We start from the raw sequence: 23,159 nt of genomic DNA on the forward strand, positions 1-23,159 counted from the left end.
ACACAGGAGAGTCCCACAGCTGCTAGTGTCTGAGCAGGGCACCCAATGGATGACACTGGGTACCTTGGTGCTGCTGGAAGGATGTGTTTGGTGGGCCTTCAGTTGCTGAGAGAGAGACTTCCGGAGGTTCTTCTCTTTGATGCCCTGTAGGAGGGAGGGGGGAAGAAAGGGCTCCAGGCCCCATTCCTTCCTAAAAGCAGAAAGAAGAAAAGCAAGAAATGAGTGAGGGCAACAAAGTGGGGCAGAGAAAAGAAGATGGTGAGGCAGAAATTAAATCTGAGAGGCAGAGGGATGCAGTCTGTAAGAAAAAGAGAAGGACGGGGCAAGAGAATTCCATTGGTCATGATTCCCTGGTAGAAGCTGGAGCTCAACGGCATCGCGGTCTAGGGGTGGGGAACCATAATTCTCACTCCCACCCCAGGCCCTACATTCCTGGAAAGCATAGCACAGCTCAACCATTGCATATTCTCCCTTTACAGCTATTTGCCCCCTTCCCAAAGGGCCCTGGCACAACTCACTCCACATTCTTGAGCGAGATCTTCTGACTAGGCCGAGTAGCTGAGACCGTGATATAGATGTGGAGGGCAGTGAGGCCCAAAAGCATCTCCGGCTTGGGGTCCATTCCAAAGCGTTCGCGGATAACATCGTTCCGACTCTGCAGGAGACAGCAGTCCAAACCTGTCAATTAAAAAAGGTGTTCCCTCCCCCCAACCCCCTTCCAGCCTCCCTGCCCATCTACTCCCCTGTATCCCAGAAAAGAATTGTGGTATCAAGTAAGACATCCTAGTAAAAGGGGAGAGGAAGTTTCTCCCCTTAGGGGAGAGGCAACAGAAGAATCTTAGGTCTCGGGACAATATTTTGCTTCATTTAGCAGATCCCGGACAGGCTTCACAGGGATAGATGCACACAATGGCAAGGCCCAAATGGGCAGAATATCTAGGTCACTGCAAAAGCGAGACACGACACCACTCTCTTTCTTTTGTCCTGTTCCAAGAGGCCTAAACTCACTCCCCAGCCATACAGGGATCCTCTACTAGCTCAGATGGGAATCAAGAGAGATACGGGGAGGAGCTCTCCATAGCGCTCTGATCCCAAAGCCCAGGGTAAGAGACGGATTGCAGAGGGATGGGGCAGATATTCTGATCCTTGGGGTCCAAAGGTCAAAAGCAGCAATGAGTCAATCTTCTCTGTTATCCTAAAGGGGGGGTCCCCTGGAACTACTGACTAAAGTTATGACAGCCCCCAAACCCTAAGTGTCAGAGTCCCAGCTCTTGATGATTCAGCCTCGGTTAGACCAGTTGCCCATTTGGTTGAGGTGAAACCAGGATGAGCTGAGGGACTAGGGAGCCACAGTGGTATCACGGCAGCACAGGAGAGAGTGGAAAATGAATGTTTCATCAGTGATCATCTACGTAGACAATCCAATGGAATCCACCAAATGCTTACTAAAACTAATGAGTTAGCAAGGTTGCAAGACATAAGAGCAACACACAAAAAACAACTGCATTTCTACATGCTTGGAACAAACGATTGGAAATTCAAATTAAAAGTCAAAACCATTTATAATAGCATCAAAAATATAAAATATTTAGGGAAAAATCTGTCAAAATGAGTGAAAGACCTGTACATTATAAACTAGAACATCCTGATGAAAAAAATTAGAGAAGATCTAAATAAACGTAAAAATATGCCAAGTTCATGGGTCAGAAGACCTGGTATTAGTATGATGTCAATTCTCCCCAAACTGATCTATAGATTCAACCCAACCCCAATCATAAGCATAGCAGATTTTTGGTAGAAATTGACAAGCTAATTCTAAAATTCAATACAAAGGACCTAGAACAGCCAAAACAACTTTGAAAAAGAAAAAAGTTAGAGGATAAGTGCTACCTGATTTTAAGACTTACAAAGCTACAGCAATCAAGAGTGTGATGTTGGCATAAAAAATAGACCAGTAGATCAATAAAGAGTTCAGAAATAGACCCACACCTTTATAAACTGATTTTTGACAAAGGTGCAAAGACAAGACAGTGGGGAAAGGACAGTCTTTTCAACAAATGGTGCAGGCACAGCTGGATATCCATAATACGAGAGAGAGAGAGAGAGAGAGAAATTTAGTCGATACCTTGTACTGCATAAAAAAATTATGTCAAAATGGATCACAGACCTAAATCCAAGATCTAAAATGCTAAAACTTCTAGGAAAAAAAAAGAGAAATTTCTGTGACCATGAGTTAGGCAAGGATTTCTTCGATATGGCATGATCTGCAAAAGCATTATCCATCAAAGAACACACCGAGAAATTTGACTTCTTCAAGTTGGTCCATGGAAGACACTGTTCAGAGACTGGAAAAAGAAGCCACAGACTGGGAGAGGAAACTGCAAATAACATATCCAACAAGAAACTTGTATCCAGGAAGGAAGTCTCATAACTCAGTAACCAGAAGACAAAAAAACCCAATAAAAAAGTAGGCAAAGGATTTGAAAAGACACTTCACAAAAAAAGATGTACGATGGCAAACAAACACATGAAAAGATGTTTAACATCATTAGTTGGTGGAAAATGCAAGTGAGATACCACTGAGATACCACTGAATACTATTAAAATGACTAAAAAAAAAATACTAACAATACCAAGTACTGATGAGGATGTAGAGAAACTGGAACTCTCATACACAGCTGGTGGGAATGTAAAATGGTACTGCCACTTTGGAACACAGTATTGGAGTTTCTTTTTTAAAAAGGAAAGAAAGAGAGATCTCCTGTATGATCAAACCATTCCATTCTTAGGTATTGACCCAAGAGAAAAGAGAGCACATGTCATACAAAGACTTGTGCATGAATGTTCATAGAAGCTTTGTTCTAGTAGCCCAAACCTGGAAACAACCCAAATGTCCATCAGCAGAGGAACGGATAAAAACATTTTGGTACATCCACACCATGGAATGCTACTCAACAATAAACAGGAATGGAGTAATGAAATACATAACAAGGGCAGATCTCAAAATCATTAGGCCGGGTGAAAGAAGTCAGACCAAAATAAATGTACATACCGTATGGTTTCATTTATAAAAGCTCAAGAAAATGTGAGCTCATCTATAGTGACAGAAAGCAGCTCATTTGTTGCTTGGGGGTTAGGGGTGGGGAGGGGATGAAACAGAAGCCTGATATGCTCTATATCTTGATTGTGGTGATGGTTTCATGGGTATAAACTTATGTCAAAACCTATCAAATGGTTGCTTTTTATTTTTTATTTTATTTATTTATTTGACACAGAGATAGATCACAAGTAGGCAGAGAGGCAGGCAGAGAGAGAGGGGGAAGCAGGCTCCCCGCTGAGCAGGGAGCCCGATGTGGGGCTTGATCCCAGGACCCTGAGATCATGACCTGAGCTGAAGGCAGATGCTTAACCCACTGAGCCACCCAGGCGCCCAAATGGTTGTTTTAAATATGTGCAGTTTATATGTCAGTTAGACCTCAATAAAGCTGTTCTATATGAAAAAGAAGAAATTACAGGTGAAGTTCATATCATCACGAAGGGAAGGGACAGGGTAGACATGGTCTTGACTTACAAATTCCAAAACAATCGAACCAAGATGATCCCTGGAAGCTTGGATGAAGAGATTTAGGGTCAACGAAATGAGAGAGCTAAACTTAAAAAATTCAGAGAGGAGCCACAACTCATTGCCGCCAGAGTGTTGGTGGAGGAGCCCAGGGCTGTTTGAGAAATGTTCCTCACGTTTGGGATTGTTAGAAGAGACAACCGTGATGTCTGACATCATCAGAGATGAGTCTGGAGTTATTTTTCTCTTCTCATCAAGTACTCTGTACGTTCTATGGGCACCTAGGACTCAACACATCCCCAACTGATCCCATCTATTCCCCAAACGCATTCCAGAAACCCCCTGTACTCCTTAACTTGCAGAATGAGACCACCTCTCCCAGACACGTATTAAGTCAAAGCCCATTGGTTCCACCTTTTCATTATCTCTTGAATCCTCTCCCCCACCCCTGTATCCAAAACTGCCCCGGTTCTGGCCTCCCTCAGCACCTATGTAATCTTTCAAAGTTGCTTATCTGCCCGGACCTGCTTTCCTTTCCACATTTCTGTACCCCTGCTCTGCAGCAGAATTTCCTTACCCCTGGCTACCCACTGAGAATCACCTGAGGAACATCAGTGTTTGGAGCGCATTCCCACGGATTTTGATTGATTTGGTCTTGGGTGGAGGAGAATGCTTTTTTCCCCCAAAATCTTCTCAGATAATTCTAAGCGCAATTAGGGGTAAGACCCAATGCCCTAGAGCAGTGGTTCCCGAACACCACTGGGCATCATAATCCCTCAGAGGGCTTGTTAAAATGCAGGCCTAAATAATTCTGTGTGTGTTATGACCTGCCAGGCCCTTCCCCACCTGTTTCTGGTCTCTCCCAGTTCATTTCTTTTTTCTTTTTTTTCCTCCCATTTCATTTTTTATTGCTCCTCACCTCCTGTTTTGCACTCCAGGCATGAGAAATTGCCCACAGTTCTCTCAACGTCCTGTGCTGGTTCATGCCACCAAACCTTGGCAGATGCCCGTCCCTTTGCCTAGAATGCACACCTTCCACTCCCTCTCCACACATGGCCAATGTCCACATATCCTTTGAGGCTAAGAGCACACATGCTTCACTTCCTCTGTGAGGCCTCCCCTGGCCTCCTCCCAAGAAGAGTTGGCAAACTGCTTCCGGCTGCTCCTGGTGACATCGTACTCAGACGTCATCATAGGACCATCATGCTGTTTTATTACTCACTTGTGCATATGTCTGTCCATGAGATCTAGCAGGCTGGGACAATTCTTTGTTTATCTTGATGGCCAGCCCCTAGCACAGGGCCCGCTCTGGAGGGAGTGCTCAGCGAATGTTTCCGAATGAACTGAATTGGGCATCAGGGAGCGAGGCATTGGGAATAGGGCCCCCCTGCTACTCAAATGGGCTTGGTAAACCTTGGGACACTGTGATGCTGACAGAGTGACATGGGTTGCCTGCTCCCCCAAACCGAGGAGCTCTGTCCAAACATCTAGGCGGGACTTGAGCCACAGTCAGCTCTGGTCACTGAGCTGAATAAGGTGGCTGTGGCCCACAATGGTAGCAGCAAAGGAGAGAGCCTTCAGAGTTACCTGGAGGTTGGAGTAACTTACATAGAGACTTCATAGTGATGGCAGAACAGCCTGACTGCTTGTTTGTCCATGGGTCTGTCTGTCTGTGTATCCCCAATCAGACTCTACCTGGATGTACAGGTACTCGAAAGCAGCAGGATCTCGACGCAGCAGTTCCACGGGGTCTTTGGGAAAGAAGCTTATTCGGAAGAGGCATTTCATTCCTTGGTAGTGTGTCCGCTGTACCACCTGAATCCCAGGGATAAGAGGGGTGAGGAAAAGAGATCTGGGAATCCGTGGCCCATGGCTGTAGTGGTAAGAGCCACACACACCTTGAGGTGTATTCTCAAGGCTGGGCTTGGGGCTGAGTGAGGTGGCCGCTTGCCATTGCCTCCCACCTGATCCAGCCCAATTATCCTTTGAGGAAATGTCTTGCCTACCCCTCTGGTCCAAAGAGACTAGAATTTTTTTTAAAGACCTTTTAAAAAAGGATTGTATTTATTTATTTGAGAGAGAGAGAGAGCGAGAGCGAGAGAGAGCACACGCAGAAGCAGAGGCAGTTGGAAGGAGAGAGAGAAGCAGACTCCCTACTGAGCAGGGAGCCCGATGTGGGGCTCGATACCGGGACCCCAGGATCATGACCCAAGCTTAAGGCAGACTCTTGCCAGACTAAGCCACTCCAGGCACCCCAAACTGACTAGGATTTTTGAATCACTTAAGCAGGACATGGCCTTTGTCAACAATGGGGTCTAAGGCCCAAGACACAAGATGGGAAGAGGGGGCTCCTGTTAACTTCGCTGACTCTTTTCTCGCTGCGGGGCTAGCGCCTTCACCTTGCAGAGAGGCTCAGTGCCAGCAGAGTTAAGTGGCTGATGAAAAGCAAGTCAAGCTTTAAAACCCCATCTGTAGGTATAGGTGATGCAAGTAACTTGTATAGGTAACTGTTGAAGCCGCCATAGGTCATGATGAGTCATGATACAATTCCTTCTACTCTTGCAGATGTTTGAGGTGTTTTTTTTTTTTCAATAAAAAAGTTTAAAATCCCATTTAGAAAAAGAGACCAATTGGATTCAGAAGGCCTCTTGAGGGGCCGGGGTGGTGTGTAGGCCCCCCTTCCAAGCTAACAATCTTCCTTCTATAGGTGGGAACCCATGAGGCTTTGGACGGCATTTGGCTGAGAGCCAACCTTGAAGAATTTTCTTTCCTAAAATCCTCGTGTGTGTGTGTATGTGTCTGATTTTGGGTTTTGCTGCACATCCATTTAGGCATTTCTTCCCAATGGCCCCTCTCCAATTTCCTCCTTCCCTCTCTGGGAATCCTGGTGGGCCCCCCTGGTTCTTCCTGGTGCTTCCCCATTAGTGAAGTACCAGCCAGCATTTCAGGCTCTCCCTAGACTCTTTCTCCTATTCTACCTTGAAAGTTGATGTGGGTGACATGCTGCCCATCCCCCACTTAGCCCATTCTCCGCCCACGCCTGTCCGGCCTCAGTGGTCTCAGTAGACCCCACTTGTTGACCTTTTCATATTACAGCCTTCATCGGAAGGCCAAGTTTCCCCTCGGAGGCAGAGAAGTCTAGCAGGCAGGGCCTCCAGGAGACAGCAGGCTTGACACCGCTCTCCATCCCAGTATTCTGGAAGCCAAGCCGTGACTCACCACCCCACACCTTCCCCACTAGAGACCGAGACTAACAATCTTCATGCCCTTCTCAGGTCACGAGGAACATTGCCAAAAGCCCACTGGATGTGGTTAGTATGGACCTTAACTGAGAACTGTTCATTTCTGGGGGCTGGCTGGCTGAGGAAATCATTATGAATTTTCCAGAAAGAGGATGCCCGGAGTCCTCTTCTCTAGTAGAGGCCACAGGCAGTTCCCAAGCCAGGCCGAAGGAGTTACTTACATAAGCCAGGGGCTGCTTGTCCTGGAGAAGCAGGAACTTGTGGTTCTGTTCTGGCCCAGCATACTCAAGGACCAGAGCGAAGTGCTCAATGTACCTCAGGGAAAGACGGTCCTGTAATGTTACCATCACATCCTATGGAAGAGAAGAGAGCCTTGAGAGGGAGATACATTCCAGTTCTATACCACTCTTGGCACCAAACATAGGAGAGGGGGACCACACACCAAGAGATGGTCCTGGGCAGGAGGCGGAGCCCAGGAGAGTGACCAGACAGAGACACGGGCTTTTAGGGTGGCCCAGGCCTCCTCCAGGCTGAGGAGAGTAACCCATGAGTACTTGGGCTCTGGGGAACAGCAAAGGTGCAGGGTGGTAGACGGAGAGGTTTCTGAACCTGGCCTGGCCAGACATTTGGCAAAAGGTGGTCATGGCTCTCCCTCCCTCCTTGCAGTCAACAAAATGTTTTTGGAGTGCCTACCAAGTGCACCACTGAATAAGGAAGGCACGATGCTGGTTCTTCCCCCACCTTGCATAAGTCAGGACGTTCACTCTAGCTTGTCCATCAACCCTTTCCTCAGGAGCGTACAAGAGCAAGAGCCCCAATTACGTGATTAAAAAGTAGACTATTTCTGGATTCATAATCTAAATCGAATGACTTGAGTCACTGGCAAAATGTTCATTTTTGATTGTAGCTGGCTTTTGGAGATGATCAATTTAGCAGCTTGAAAAATGTGTCCATGCAGAGAAACCACATCACGTGTCTTGTGTACAGTCATAAATCTGACTACATCGAGGCTCTGTCTGCTCCGCTGCCCTACTTTTAATATCAGGATGTCTGCAAACATGTCCTTGGGGGCTGCCCAGATGTCAGTTTTGAGACTTCTGCCATCTATTTGCTGTCGCTGCAGCACACACACTGTGTCTGTGTGTGTTTGGGTGTGTGTTCATGGAGTCAGCACAACTCACCCCCCAGAGGCCGGAGAACAGCCGGCACGGGAATGCACAGCTCCCTTACATCCAGAGTTGCCAAACAAGCCCCTCCGTGAACATTCAAGGATGCCAAGCCATTCAGACGTGAGGCTGGAAACTGGTGGGTACTTGAGAGTGTCTCTTTGTAGCATTCAAGTAGTTATAGAGGCGCGAGTGTGGCTGGAGCTCTGGCAGAGACAAATGAGGTTTTCTTTGCCGTTTAGCTGCCCCGAGATTGCGAATGGCCAAGCTGCTGATTGCCAAGCTGGTGTGACAAGTGGCACAGCCCCTGTGTTAGGCTGTTGATTCAATACCCAGGTACCTCTCTCTGGGACAAGTGGCTTGGCGGCTTGTCTGAGTTCCAAGGAATGGCTGGCTGAGGTCAGGATGAGATCACAAGCCAGGGGACACTGCTGTCCTGAAAGGCTGGGGGTACCCAGAGGCAACAATGTCGTTGTGTCATTGGGTTGTTGTGAGGTCGGGGGACGCTCAGAGAAGTCTCCGAGGGGAATGAGAGGAGCAAGTGTTCTGGTGCGGAGACAGAGTTTCAGAGGACATACTGATGAAGAGAAATGGCCACATCTGGAGGAGGGGCACTTGGACACCCTTGGGCGGCCTAGCTGGGCTTCGATGTCCCTTTCAGAGGCTGAGACCTCCAATAGGCCAGAGACCATCCCAGGATACCCTAAGGAATACGTTTTGGTCCTAGGCCCCTTGGGGGACCGACCCAGGCCTAAGCCTTCCAAAGAGACTCTCAGTTCCATCCACACGGGGTAGGTCTAGTGTTCTATAACTTGGGTGCTACTGGTACTCTGGGCAGGACAATTCTTTGTCATTCAGGGACTGTCTCACTCCCTGCAGGATGCTCAGCATCTCTGACCTGGAGACACTCAATGTCAGTAGCACCCCAAACCATGGGATGACCCCAAATTTCTAAATGCTGTCCGGGAGGGGCTGAGAACCCTGGCTGAGAACCGCCGGCGAGGCCGACCCTGAACACCTGATAATTCCTCTTAGACAATTTTCCTGGCCCAGGGGTTTCCTTCTTTATAAGGTTGTCTTGGCCCCAGCCTGGGGACCTCAGGACACCTATGAGCCAAGTGGGTTTTCTGGGCAGATAGATGCTATCTCACTGGCTGCGTGGAAATTCATTCCGAGGATGGCATTCTCTTTCTGGAGGGGGTCTGGAAGAAGTAGGAGTGGTGATTTCTGTCCCAGATCTGAGTTGAACCTGGGGGTTAATCGTTTCCTTGTCTCTCCTCCTCAGGACGAAGGGAATCACTGCAGCTTTTGGACAGCTGGCTGAGCTCTTAAGAGTCACAGCTCAGTAATTGCTCTTCTTGAGAAAGGAATAGCCAAAGGGACTGTTGCTGGACGTTTCAAATCTTGGTTCAGTGCTTAAGATCCGATGGTTATTTAAAAAGCAAAGCATGGCTAGGCTAATCTCCCAAGAGATTGTGTTTGTTGATTTCTGTGTGTAAATGTACATAGGTGTTATCGTAGCAATATAAATCACTTTTGCTGTATAAATGTTTTAATGATCTTCACGCTCCTTAGCTCCTGAGAGCCTTGAAGGACCCGGTATAACATGGACACAGAGCAGTGCACAAGTAGGTGCACACATGCACATGCACACACACACACCAGACATGCGTAGCTGGGCACTCAGATTCTCGCCTCCCCCCACACACCCTCATCCAAGGGCTATGTGTTCTCGCAGCCTGGGGCTCACAGAGGCAGAAGCACCAAGGCCACCTTGCTCCCCAGCAGCAACTCTCCACAGACCCAGAGACACCCAGGAACGAGCAGCCGTGTGTGCCCCAGAGAGGGCAAAGTCTGACCCGAGAGAGGGGAGACTGTATGTACCTTAACAGTAGTCCGGCCATCAAAAGTGAATGATTTGATCTGCCCATTTTCTAAGAAGACCTTCAGGACATTGGGGATGAGGAGAAGAGCTTCTTTCTTCATCATTTTCTGTGAATAGGCAGGGAAAGGTCAAGGAGAGGGGCTCATTTCGAAGGCAGAGGAAAGCCAGAGGAGGGGTATAGGAAGGAAGAGAAGGGAGTGAGTGAAGGAGACAGGGAGCCAAAGGTATGGAAGGACAAGGAGACAGAGGAAAGAACAGATCAGTGATCATGTTACCTGCAGACCAGAACCAAATGCTCTATGAAAACATTGGGCCATATCAAAAGTTCACCTTTCATTCGGTATCATGGCGCACCCCCATTCTACTGCGGCTCAGCGTTCCACAACTAGGGGTGATGCTTGGCCCACAGATACCACCATACCCTAAACAGCAGATGGAAGGCCTCCTTAGGACCCACCTCACTCACTTGCTCTTATATGCGGACACTCCCCTTTCTACCAGCCCCTTCGCAGGCCGAGATCATGTCCACATCCGTGCCTTTGCTCTGCCAACCCCCACAGTCTCCTAGGTCCTTTCTGACCTGGCCCCTGCCTACTTCTCCAGAGTCCTGTCTTGCCAGTCCAGGTACCCATCCTGCCCTTTCAGCCTGTATACTTCTGACAACTGATCGTTCAGGGACTGTGTCACTACCTGCAGGACACTGCACATCTCTGACCCTGAAACACCCAATGCCAATAGCATGCCAAGTCATTGGCATGTCCCACAACACCTTCCGACATTTCCCAAAGCTGAGAGGGGGCAGTGCCGACCCTGACTGAGGACCACTGGCAAAGCCCATGTTTGAACACCTGGTAACTTCTTAGCAAAAGTTTTCTCAGCCTCAGCCCAATGTCCCTTGATTTATAGAGTGGTTAAGTTCTCCATAAATATGTGTTAAATAAAGACTGTTCTCTCTGCCTTCCTCTTTCCCTCTGTGGCCAACTCCTACTCATCCTTCAAAACCCAGCTTAAATACCAATTCTGTAAATTCTTGTCCAAACTCATCAGGCACTTGGACCTGGTGTTCCCATGTGTTGTCAGGGTAATGTCACACACACCTCTTTCAGTGCTCTTAGCATATTTTTGAAGAATGTTTGTCTTTCACAAATGGTGAACTCAGCCCTATTCAATCTTTGTAGTTCTGACATTGAGCAGAGTTCCTGGCACATAGTTGGTGCACAATACATGGGTATTGAATATATGAGCAGTAGATATGTAATGTGTGCTTACTTGAATGATTAGAATCATCAGGAGAGTCCGATTGTTTTCCTGGGCCATCACCAGTTTTAGAGGAACCAAAAAGCTTTCTAAGATGGCCAGAAATTCTTAATTCAGTGGGCATTCATTGAGCCTCTCGTATATACCTCACACTATGCTAAGTACCTTCCATGAGGGCCAGGCAAAAAGAGAGGATTGGATTTGGTCTTATAATCTTGTTGTAGAGACCGGGCACGGCCACGTGAATCCACTAGAAAGCAATTATAAACCAAAGCCAAACCAACAGGTATAAGATGGGTAAGATTTCCTAGGTGAGGTGAATTAGATTTTGACCTAATGGTGGGAGTAGACTGTTAGAAAGACCAGAAGAACAGCAGTCTACATCTGGGGACCCTCACAGACATGAAGAAATGAACAAGCAAGTCCTCCCTGGTTGGGATTCAGTTGGGGGTGGTGGAGAGTCAGGAGTGGGTATAATGTTGGGAAGACGTGGCTCCCTGGTTCTCGGCCTGATCCTGAGATGCCTTCCTCCCACCAGGCCCAGGCTGATGACACCCAGCCGTGGCACGTTTTATTTAGCACACTGGGTTGGACTCAGATAATTACTTAATTGATTTTGCTTAAAAATAGAGTTGGCAAGGAACGCCCACTGGATTTATTTGTGCTCTGGCTGCTTAATAAAGCCCCGGAACACCGAGGCAGAGGGAGGATGGGACAGTCTTGGAGTCACCTGGGCCTGGACTCCCCTAGGTCCTGAGCAACGGTGAGGCTGCTAGGGTCCACACTGGTTGCATGGGGATGGGGGTTGTGACATCAGGTCTCTTCTGGAGCATAGCTAGAGTGGGAAGACTGATGTCTGTCTGTTTCTGTCTTAGTCAAGGGCCTCACACTGCACGTGGTGGCCTGTCCAGGAGTGATGGAAGGACCCTTGGGCGGGTCCCAGCCACTCTGGGGCACTGGCTTTGAGGTTCGTCTGGGGTCGGGCCTTGATCTTGACTGTGGCTAGCTGAGATGTAGGAGAGGGGAGTCATGCTGGGGGGAGGGGAGAGTGAGGAAGGGGGAGCGGAAGGGAAAGGCAGAGAGGGGAGGAGAGAAGGAGAGGAGAGATGGAAGGGAGGTTTTCACTGGGTGGCCTGGTCTTGAGTGATTACTCTGTAACACTGAAAGAGGATAGTCTGTCCTTTCCAGATTCAATTTGCATCTCCTCTGGCTTTTCGAGGGCTTAGGACACACATGTCCCCTTAGTGGCTTGGCCCTTGGAGTGTCCTTTATCATGATACCAACCTCCTACTTCTCTTGATGGAGATGGAGCCCAAACACCCAACTATGCGATGGCTTCCCCAGGGGGACCCTGGAGTCCCCTGGCTTCTCAGCTTTCCCTGAACGGGGATGGAAGAGGGCCTGGGCTGAGGCTGGGATGAGTGCCGGGGAAAAGGCCATGGAAGACACCTGTGTTCTCTAACCCTTCTGAGTGGCTCTGTTTCAAAGAACTACACCAGTGCCTGGCACCCCACTGACTTCCCCGCTCGAGCTGGGCCTGCTGGCTTTTCTCAATGGCAGCTGTCCTCTGTACAGATGGGCCATGGGCCTCCTGGGAGCCTAGCCCGCAGACGCCTGTAAAAGCCCACAAACGGCTGTTAGCTCAGCTCTCCCCGCCCCGCACCCCCACCCCGACCTGGCTATCACGGACTTCTGCAGGCTCCTGGGGCACTCGGGCCATAATCCATGACTGCTTAACACACACCTCCCTGCTCTCCACCCATCTCTTCTCTGGGCTTATCTGGAGCAGGCAGCTCAGCTCAGGGAAACCCCAACAGAGCAATGAGAAAGACTGCGGGCTGGCCATGACCTCCCCCCACCCAGCCTGGCAGCTGCACAGCAATGGACTGTCAAGGATCACCTGCTCGTTGAAACCATACCACCCAGTGGGGGACACTGCGTCATCTCAACCCAAACCACTACCCCCCAGAGCCCCCCACCATCACTGAGCTGTATGCAGGGGCAGGGAAGAAGTGTTTCTTTTGCATCCCTTGCTGTGCTGGGGACACAGCAGGTGCCTAATGAAAGCTCTGTGACAATGAGAGTCTGTATCATTTCCCCCAGGCTGCTAGCCGGTGTCCTCTTGGGTCAAGCTGGGCCAGTGCAGGACCACTTTGATGCGAAGAGAGATCGATTTCACCAGCCGCTCTGGCTTGGGATCTTCAGAAAACCACTACCTCCTCCTTCCTGCTTCTATCAAATAGCCCAGGGATGTTTGTGGAGCGCTGGCTCTGAGCCTGAGCTAGGCTAGGGAGGCCCACATATTCCTAACTCACTGCTAGCCTGGAGCCCTGTGGTTCTCCTCGTCCAGCCCCATAAGGCCGCCTGCCCCGCCCGCTCCAAAGAGCAGCAGATGAGCGCCTGCTCCAGAGGGAGACCTCCAGGGCCCAGCTGATTCTAGCCGACGGCTGAGGACAGGGAGCTAAAGCTGCACTTACTGCGTCTGTTTCTCCAACAGCCACCTGCTCAGAAAATCGGACCTTTGCAGGATTCGATCTCAGCCTGGCCTTCTTTGAGGCGCTGATGAAAGCAGATTTGGGGGACTGGAAAAAGAACAGAGGGCCGGTGAGTGCTCCATCCCCAGAAAGAACCTGACCTTTGCCATGCTGGAGTTAAGATGTCTCAGTACGGGTACACTTCGCCTTGCTGATCAATAAGTCGATAAGTATCGATTCCCTGCTAGGTGCAAGGCAACGTGCTAAGTGCTTCCTTCCACGACTGGTGTGTTCTGAGAAAAGCTGGGCGTGCATTGAATTTGGGTAAATTGAATCCCGTTATTAACACTCTAGGCCTAGGGGAGTTGGCAAAAATTCTTTAGTAATAACATCCACTGAATGATTACATATTTGGTGTTCGTAGTGTGAGATATACCTAAATGGTGGCTTTTATTACATCTGAATATGAGCACCTCAAAGGAGTTAAAGGAATGATCTTATTCATCTCACAGATATGCCCTGCCCCCAGGAAGGAGATTATAGAAAATGACCCAAGGAAAACGAGGAATCTTGCTGAGGGGCCCCCTTCATGTCTTTGAGGGCATTTATTCATTTGTGTGGCAAATTTAGGGAGAACCTCCTATTTGCAGGCACTGTTCGAGGTGACGAGGGATTCAGCAGGGAGCAACACCAAACTCCCAGGCCTCAAAGAGCATCATTCTCGCAGGATCAGAGAGACAATAAACAAATCAGTTCCTTTTGGGTAGCAGACAAGGACTCTGAGGCCAAATCAAGCAGGGTGGAGGGCTACACAAGAGAACGCACTAGTGAGGAGGGGTGAGTGAGGAGGGCATTATTTTTGACTAGATGTTCAGGGGAGATCTCTCAGAGGAAGGAACATTTAAGCAGAGACCAGAAGCAAGTGAGGGAGAGAGAGCCTCCCAGGCAGAAAGGATGATAAAGGCTCTGAGGTGGAAGGGGGATCCGGGCGCATGAGGAACGGCAAGGAAGCCCAGTGTGGCCAGAGCAGAGCGATAGAGGGGGAGCTGGAGGAGTTACGCTCCAAGAGGCAGGTGGGGGCTGGGTCACGTAGGGCCTTGTCAGCCATGGTCAGAACTTTTGATTTGACTCCACTGGAGGGTTTTAAGCAGATACGGTCTGACTTGCATTTTAAAAGGATGCCTCTGGCTGTGGTGTGGAAAACAGCGTAGGAGGGTCGACACCCAAAGTAGGGAGACCAGTTTGGAGTCTCCTGAAATAACACAGTTCAACTATGATGGTGGCCTGGGCTAGGGTAGTCATAATGGAGGTGATGAAAAGGGAGTGAATTCTGGACCTATTTTGAAGACAGAACTGAGCTGATGTGTTGACGAATCCGATGTGGGAGGCAAGAAAAAGAGAGGAGTCAACTGGAAGAACGGAGTTGCCACTTACTAAGGTGAGCAGGACTAGGGGGTACATCAGGATTGGGGCTCCTTCAAACCACCTCCTCTACTGGCTTTGTCATGGAGCCTTGGAGTCCCACAATCAAGAATCCCTGAGAGTTAAGGTCCCGAAGGCCTCTGCCAACTGGGAAGGGGATCCATTATGCTATTTTCAGCCATTAATGCTGCAGTTGAAATCCATTTACCAGATCAGCCACAGGAATGCAGGGCCCTAAGATAAAGACACAGCAGAAACAAATGTCCTCATCAGGGCTTGGGCCCTGGTTCCAGCTGGGTCTCTTCTGGAGCCAGCAATCTCATTCCCCACAGAGGGTGGATTGCAGGAAGCCACCTGTTCCACCCAGGTGCACTCGAACCTCGGGCGGTGGGTCTCCTTCCTGGCTGCATGGCAGAAAGAGTGGGGCAGCTTTCCAAACCCCTGATGCCCAGGCCCCACCCCAGATCAATGACCTCAGATTGCTGGGGCTGGGGCCCAGGCATTGGCATTTTCTTTCTTTCTTTTTTTTTTAAAGTTTCCAATGACTTCCAAATGTGGCTAAAGTTGCGGGGAACCACTGAGCTAAAGGCACGGTAGACTTCTCATCCTGAGCCACAGAGGTGGTTTGTTGGCAGCAGACGGTATGGCACAACAAAATCCAGGCCTGGAGATCGTTGCAGAAAGTGATTACAGTATTGATTGTTCGTGGGAGTCAAGAAATGCCTTTGGATGTTGTGCAGCTTTGTGCTTAAATCCTGGGCAGGGGCTGCAGGCTGCAGCAGGAGCACAGGGCAAGGGCAAGATAGAAAGATCTGGAACTCTGCTCAGGCAGCGCTGCTTGGCTCTGTCTCCATAGTAGTCTGAATGTCCACCTGAGGCACCACAGACACAAGGCAGGTGAAATCTTCACTTCTACCCATCATTCCCTCCTTTTTCTGTAACCATCTGTCATCGGATGCCTTCATGCACCATGGGGAATGAGGCATCTCTAGAGGCCTCAGTAGGCTGTGTAGTCCACCCTTTATTTTTACACATGAAAATGGAGGCCCCTGGGAAGAGGGTAGGGTTTGCTCAAAGTATCAAAATGATTTGGTAGTGGAGCTGAAACTGGAATCCAGATTTCCAGCGTCTTGGATTGGTGACTAGGCCCCATAGCCCACTGAAGCGGGGTGTCCATTCCCCATCTTTCCTCCACTGGTTCCGGTTTGATGCTGGTCCTATTGAACGGACCTTTGAACATATGAAGGACCACAACTGGTATCCTTCCAGGTCTTTACCTATGAGGAGGGGACAGCCTCCTTGGGATCCCTACCAAAAGTCTCAGATTGGATCCTGCCCAACAGATACGACTATACACAGAAGATCCAGATATTTTTATAGGAGCAAAACCATGAAGGAGGAAGTGGAATTGCCTATATTTTCAGGGCTTGTAATCATTTCCGGTGTCTGTGGTAGAGCTATTTTCAGCTTGTTCATGCCTCATTCCTCACTGACCCTTGTCCTGTCCGTCTCTAAGACTCCGTTCTATTCTCAGTCTTCAGACTTGATCACTGATGGTGACTCACTCATCGCCAGCTGGTCCCAACTACATGTCACCGACTCACGTCTAGCCTGGTGCCTCCACACAGGTGACGTCTGCCTTGCAGTGGGATAGGAGGGGCTCTCAAAGGTCACCCTGTTCCAAAGCATTTTTGAAGCTCAGCTACAGGGCCTGATGTTCTTAACATGAGGGTCACGTCACTCTCTTGAGTGAAAATACTAAGAATTGGGAAGGCCCTGATCAAAGCATGAATGTGGTCCCAGGGAGGAGTAATGAATTCCTGGGCTGGATCCTGCCTGCCACCTGTTTTTATAAATAAAACTTTATTGGTATACAGTTGTGATCTTCACTCAGGCTCCACCTGTGTTTGTTTTTGCAACTATCATGCATCACCTACAAAGCTTACGATATTTACTAGACAGCCCTTTACAGGGAAAAAAGTTTGCTAACCCCTGCACTAACTTTTTAGCATGCACTCCCCACTGTTTCTAAAACCTTCCTGATGGTAAGAATCACTGGGGAGCACTTGCCGAAGCACAGATTTCTAGGCCCACGCCAGACTTAAAAACGTCAGAATCTCTAGGAGCATAAGGCACAGGAATTTATATTGTTGAAAATGTCCTAGCCCATCAGGCAGAGATTAATTGGGACATCTGAGCTCTTCACTGACCCCGTTTTTCCCCCTCAAGCAGTTGGGAATCTCACTTTGCAACAGGCCCCCTCGCTGGTGAAAATGAATTTTGGCTGGGAACACGGGACCAGAATCAGGAAGCACCGTTGGGGGCCACTGTAAGCCCCTTGAAGCCAATATGAAGCTAGCAGCTCAGTGGAATAAGCAATAGCGGAGAGGGCCTGCCTCTCCCTCAGGACTGAATTCAGCAGCTGGTGATTCTCTGACCATTTTTCTTTTTAATTTGGTGGCTCTGTTAGGACAGATTTCAGGGTTGGGTTCAAAGTCGGGTATACGGCCCAATATTTTAGTGCAAGATAGAGCCCCACTTGGATTGTGAGAGGATAAAGCTTGGGTTCCTGCAGCACGGACAGCCTCCTAGTCTCCTTTCCACTGGTTTATTGTCTTTGACACCTGAGCCTCCTTCTAAGCAATCCCCATAGTAACCACTGTGGGAGTCTGAGCGCCAACCTAGGGCCAACCTAGCCAACCTAGTTTCATGGGACTACTGATAAGGGACCCAGGGCCTTCTGATCTGCTCTTGGGGCCTGGAGGTGAACATGCTCTCTCTTCGGCTTCCAAGTCCCCCTGCAAGACACACATGACCCGCATTCCTCATCTCTGGCCCCGACAAAGTTGTTCTGGGCACACTGCCCTGGGCACACTGGGCTGCTTCCCACTTCCGGTGCCCACCTCATGCTGCCTCTTCACCATCGTTGCCCTTCTGGGCCCCCAGTGTCCCCTTTGCTTAGCTAAAAGCCATCTCTAAAGCCCAGCTCAAATTCCACCTTGGTCCTGAGTTCTTCCCCAATTCCTCCAGTCCCCTCCCCAGATTTTCTATAGTACTCTTCTTCCCCTTTTCTCCCTCAGAGAGAAAGAGGTGGAGGGAGGGGCAGAGGGAGAGAATCTTAAGCAGGTTCCATGCCCATCACAGAGCCTGACATGGAGCACGATCCCACAACCCTGAGATTGTGATCTGAACTAAAACCAAAAGTTGGAAGCTTAACCGACTGAGCCACCCAGGTACCCCTACAGTACTCCTTGTTAACCCACACTGCTGGAGCTCATGTCCCCCACTAGGTTGTAAAAGAAGAGATGAGATTTTATATTACTCTACTTACCCCTAGCACCAAGTGTAGAGTAGGCACAGACTTAAAGAGAGCAGTTGATTGCTAAGGTTCATAATGCATTAGTTCACCAATTTGGCAGATACGGCTTAAGCACCTACCATCTGCCAAGCACCATACCTTGAGAAGCTCTGTGGAAAACTAATACTTCTGGAGTAGTTCTCATTATTTTGGCCTTTTTTTTCTGGGCAGATGGTTCCAAGCAGAGGGGATCCTGGCTCTTTGGGTATAGGTAAGTCTTCAGTACTGGAAAACTAGTTTCATTTGAAGGGACTGTCTATTTTCTTCACGAGGGCCATTTTAAGTCCCAACAAAGTATTTAAAAAATATTGATTGAGGACCTACCATGTGCCAAGGTCTAAAGTTACCAAAATGCATATATATTGAGTCAATCACGGGGGATAGTCGGTCACTCGAAGATTAAGGAACTCTTTTAAATACATATGGGTGTAGTAAGTGGCTATAGAGGCAGTATGCATAGACGGGCCCTGGGAACGGACCCCTGTGATCACCCCCACTAAAACACCCTCAATGGTCTGACATCATAAATGTCACTCTATTACAAGAACAGTGTCATCTGAAAGAGACCGCATATTAGATCAGTAGCTCTTGATACGTATCTTGGCTGCATAAGAATCCTTATGGAAGCCTTTTTGAAAGACCAACTCCTGGGTCCCGTCCCCAAAGCTTCAAATTCAATTGCTCAGGGCTAAAGCCCAAGTATCAATAGTTTTAAGAACTTCTCAGGTGGTTCTAATGTATAGCCAGGGTCAAGAACCACTGTACTAGACCCTCCTCAGCCACAGAATGTGGAAGCCAGAAGGAGCCTCAGAGGTATGAGGATTCCTGGGCCACAGGCTGGACCTACCGGGAGACTGTCTTCTGGAAGAAACAGTAATCACAATGAACACAGGCTGCAGGGAGGGGAGGTATAGATAAGCTCTCATCACATCTTGAGAGAAGACTCTCTGTCTCAGTCCATTTCTGTGACTCACGGTAGTTATGTTTTATAAAGTCACCTCAAACACCGAACGAATGAATACTGAACAGTTGCTCCTGGGGGAAATGTGTGTGTGTGTGCGTGTATGTATGAGTGTGGCATGCGCACACACAGGCGTGCATGTGTGTGCGTGCATGAGTGCGAGTGTATGTGTATGTCTCACACAGATGATAATTTTGAATTCTAAAAACAACTCATCCTGGTAGATTCTATTTTCTTTCACTGGGAGAAAATGAAGTTCTGAAGTGTTAAGTGACTTGCTTGAGGCTGCCCCATTAACGGGTGCCAGAGTTGGGATTCAAAGCCCATCCAACTGCTCCAGAGCCTGACCTTCCTGCACTACCTGGCACTGCTCCCTGCCATCTCTATTTTCCAGACACCTCCGTGTGACGGCTGAAACAAGATGGCAGGGCGCTGCCCTGTTTGACCTCAGCCGGAATTGTGTGCATTGGGAGACTCTAATTTTTCATGTTCTGCCTATGTCCGTAAGTGAGCAGAAAAGCACCATGGGTCTTGGTTTGGTGGTCACGAATAAATTTTAGGGAGTAGGTGAACTTGCACATGCAGAATCCAGAATAGTGAGGATCGACTACACATGTATGCAAGACTGACATTTACTGGGGAGGTGCTGGCATGGCCATTCCCATTGTGAGGGTTTCTTTCACACTGATTGGTAAGTAGCCACTGCCCTGAGCTTCCTGGGTGCCCCCTGACCTCTGCTCTGGGATCTCTTTACCAATGGTCAACTAAGGGTTAACACCTGGCCCAGTTAGGAGGCCTCCAAGACTCTGCTCCAGTGCCCATGGCTGGCTTACATTCTGATCAAAAGGCTCTGACTGTACAGGTTAATTGTTTTGACTATGGCCCCTGTGTGTTTGTCCTCACTTCTATGCTCCAAGGGTTTAGAGAGCATAAGGCCAAGTACCAGACTATAAGCTCTGTGAGGGTAGGAGCCATGTCTGTGCCATGGACTGCCACGTTCCCAGCTCAGAAGAGCACCTTGAATGGTAGGTATTCAACAGATGTTTGCTGAACGGACCCACAAATGAGAAACTCTCATTGAGGTTGGTCAGGCTGAGGTGTCTGGAAGAGTCTCAAGCCAGGCGTTCAAGGAAACAGACCCGTGTTAGAAGAAGTGTGGAGCAGTACAAGGACAGAAGCCTGCAGGGTATAAGAACTAAGACCTGGACTGGGGGAGAAGGAAAGCAGCCTGGCCACAGCAAAGAGGCCCTGGAATAGGACAGCGCAGGCATCAGAACTGGAGGGCAGAGGGGTGTTGGGGGCATTGGTATGAGAGGTGGGGGCAGTGTTAGACTTTTTATTCTGCACCTACGTTTGGACACTTGAGTTTGGGTTGCCGTGATGGCTGGGAGCTGGGTCTCCTTTATTCCTTCGACACATACTCATCAAATGCTTACTCTGTGGCAGCGAACGATACACAGCCCTGTCCTCGTGGAGCTGACATTCTAATAAGGTTTGGGTGAGTCACTAAACAGCCTGTGGTCCATCTGCACTATGGGACACTACTCAGCAATTAACAAGGGACAGAATGCTGATACTGGCCAAAACTTGGATGACTCTCAAGGGTGCCGTGCTGAGTGAAAAAAAGCCAATCCCAAGGGATTATGTGCTGTATTATTTGGTGTATATAATATTTTGGAAATGATGACATTACAGAAATGGGGAACATACTAGTGGTTGATGGGGACTGAAGTCGGGGGGTGTGTGTGGCTTTAAAAGGGCAAGGTGAGGGGTCTTGTAGTGGTAGGACTGTCCAGTGACTTGACTATGCTGGTGGCCCCGTGGTGAACCCACACCACACGTGACAGACCGACACTGAACCCTCTACACACATTGCATCAGTGTCAATGTCCTGGTTTCGAGATGGAAGTTTAGTTCTGGGAGCTGTAACCCTTGGGAGAAACAGTGTAAAGGGTACACACGGCTGTGTGTACTAGCTTTGCATGACTTTAGCAACTTCCTGTGAGTCTATAATGATCTCCCAGTGAAAAGCCTACAGATAAAATATTTTTGCTTTGAGGAAAGAAATGACACAGTATCAGGAGATGGGGATAGGTCGATGCTGTCTTAAAAAAGGTAGTCAAGGAAGGCTTCTAAGAGATGACATTTGAGGAGAACTGAGTAACACAGTAACCCACAATGAGAGGTAAAACACAACAAGCATGTTTTCTTTTCTTTTCTTTTTTTTGGTGGGGGGAGAACTGGTAGCCATTTCATGACAGGAGCCTGGGGAGTGAGGAATGACAGTCCACTGTCCACTAGGCAACTTGCTGTGCAGAAAGGCAGGGAGGGAGGGAGGGGTCTATTTGTTACACCTGCTAAGGTGGAACTTGCCTGCCCAGAGCTACAGGAGGATTGCTACTGAGAAAAGCCTATTTGCCAGAGAGCAAGTATGAGAGGGAGAGGGAGAGTGGGAGGGGAGGGAGAGAGAATGTGCCTGTATAAATGTGTGTATATGTGTGTGTGTGTGTGTGTGTGTGTGTTTCACACTGAGGATGGCTTGGGGCCATGGGGAAAGGCAGTTAGTGCCAGAGCTTGATTTGAACCCATCCCTGACTGACGAGCCCTGCACCTGCACACTGTCCCTGGCTTTGCACGGAAAGGCCAACTCTCTGGAAAATCTTTCCCTCTGTCTCTGCCTGGGAAATCCTGCCCCATCTCTGGAGGTATGGCTCAGGTGCAGCCTCCTCTGTGAAGGCTCTCCTGATTTCATGCCCCCTAACCCCAAAAGGTGGGACCTCTCCTGTGGCCATGGGGGTGGGACATTAGTGCTGGAGGGCAGGGCAGTCTTGGGGACACTGAGAAGGGACAACTAGGCTGGAGGTGGAAGGAGGGCTCTGAGTTTTGCACATTAAAGTTCTGCACCTGGGTCTGTGCATTTGAGATTACTGTAACAGCCAGTTAGTAACTACATCAAGACAAAGATGAACCCGTCTGTCCAACTGTACTTTCCCACCAACGTCATACTAAATTCCCCCCTTGTGGTGCTGGGCCTCATACATTGCATGGCATCTAGGAAATACTGCTATGAATGAATGAATGAATGAGACTAGCTAGCACCCACCATCTGCAAGGACTTTATGGGAGTTGGACCCTGGGCAGGTACATTTTGAGGGGGCATAGCAAAAAAAAAAAAAAAGTAGAAAATCTGTCTGGGACCCGGGGCAGTGAGCATGCGGCCTCTGTGGGGGTAAAGCGTAAAGCAAAATGCACAGGGCAGAACACAGCATTGGAGAGCTTTTCAAAATCCCCAAGCCTTGAGGGTAGAAAGCAGAGTCAGATGTTCAGAAGGTACAACTTGCCTTCACTCCTCATGCCTTGGCTCCCAACATGTGGATTCTAGTCTTGCTGTCCACCCGCCCTCCCATCACGGTCACTTTCCAATATGGGATTCTGTCACCTCCGTAGGGATGAGGGGTGGCTGGCACAGCAGCTCACTCACCTGATGAGTGTGCTGAACTGTAAGAACGATGAATTCTTTAGCGCTCCTACAGAGAGAAGAAGGAACAGGACAGTTGTGTATCACGCACTAGGTATTTATCTTGCACGAGAAGCAACACCAGAATTCTCCCCTGGGTTGCATTCAGGGATACGGATTAGGCCAGTGGGCACTCTGAATATCTGTCCGGCTGCCTCGCCTCCCATTTTTTGTGGCAGTCAACGGAAACCATCCATAGAGGTTCATGTGGGCATCTAAAGAAGGCATTATCATAATCTCTGGGGCTGTCATTTTTCAGGTCTTCCCATTCTAGTTCCCTCTCTGTAGAACTCTGTAGAACTCCCCCAGCCTTAG

At 48.9% G+C, this 23,159-nt stretch overlaps 1 protein-coding gene across 1 annotated transcript in view; it reads right to left on the reverse strand.

Annotated features, from left to right (window-relative positions):
* The window catches only part of LOC111161282 (FERM and PDZ domain containing 3), a 57,026-nt gene that overhangs the window by 27,316 nt on the left and 6,551 nt on the right, over positions 1 to 23,159 (reverse strand). Inside the window, exons 4-10 of the mRNA XM_022524865.1 lie at positions 22,809 to 22,854; positions 13,590 to 13,694; positions 9,855 to 9,962; positions 7,026 to 7,157; positions 5,258 to 5,377; positions 519 to 655; positions 64 to 190 (exon numbers count right to left, since the gene is read on the reverse strand). Of these exons, the coding sequence (XP_022380573.1) occupies positions 64 to 190; positions 519 to 655; positions 5,258 to 5,377; positions 7,026 to 7,157; positions 9,855 to 9,962; positions 13,590 to 13,694; positions 22,809 to 22,854 (775 nt within the window). The remainder of the gene's footprint in view (positions 1 to 63; positions 191 to 518; positions 656 to 5,257; positions 5,378 to 7,025; positions 7,158 to 9,854; positions 9,963 to 13,589; positions 13,695 to 22,808; positions 22,855 to 23,159) is intronic.

The sequence above is a fragment of the Enhydra lutris genome, unplaced genomic scaffold, assembly GCF_002288905.1.
Source record: "Enhydra lutris kenyoni isolate GAN:26980312 unplaced genomic scaffold, ASM228890v2 scaffoldscaffold83, whole genome shotgun sequence".
Taxonomy (NCBI): Eukaryota; Metazoa; Chordata; class Mammalia; order Carnivora; family Mustelidae; genus Enhydra; species Enhydra lutris.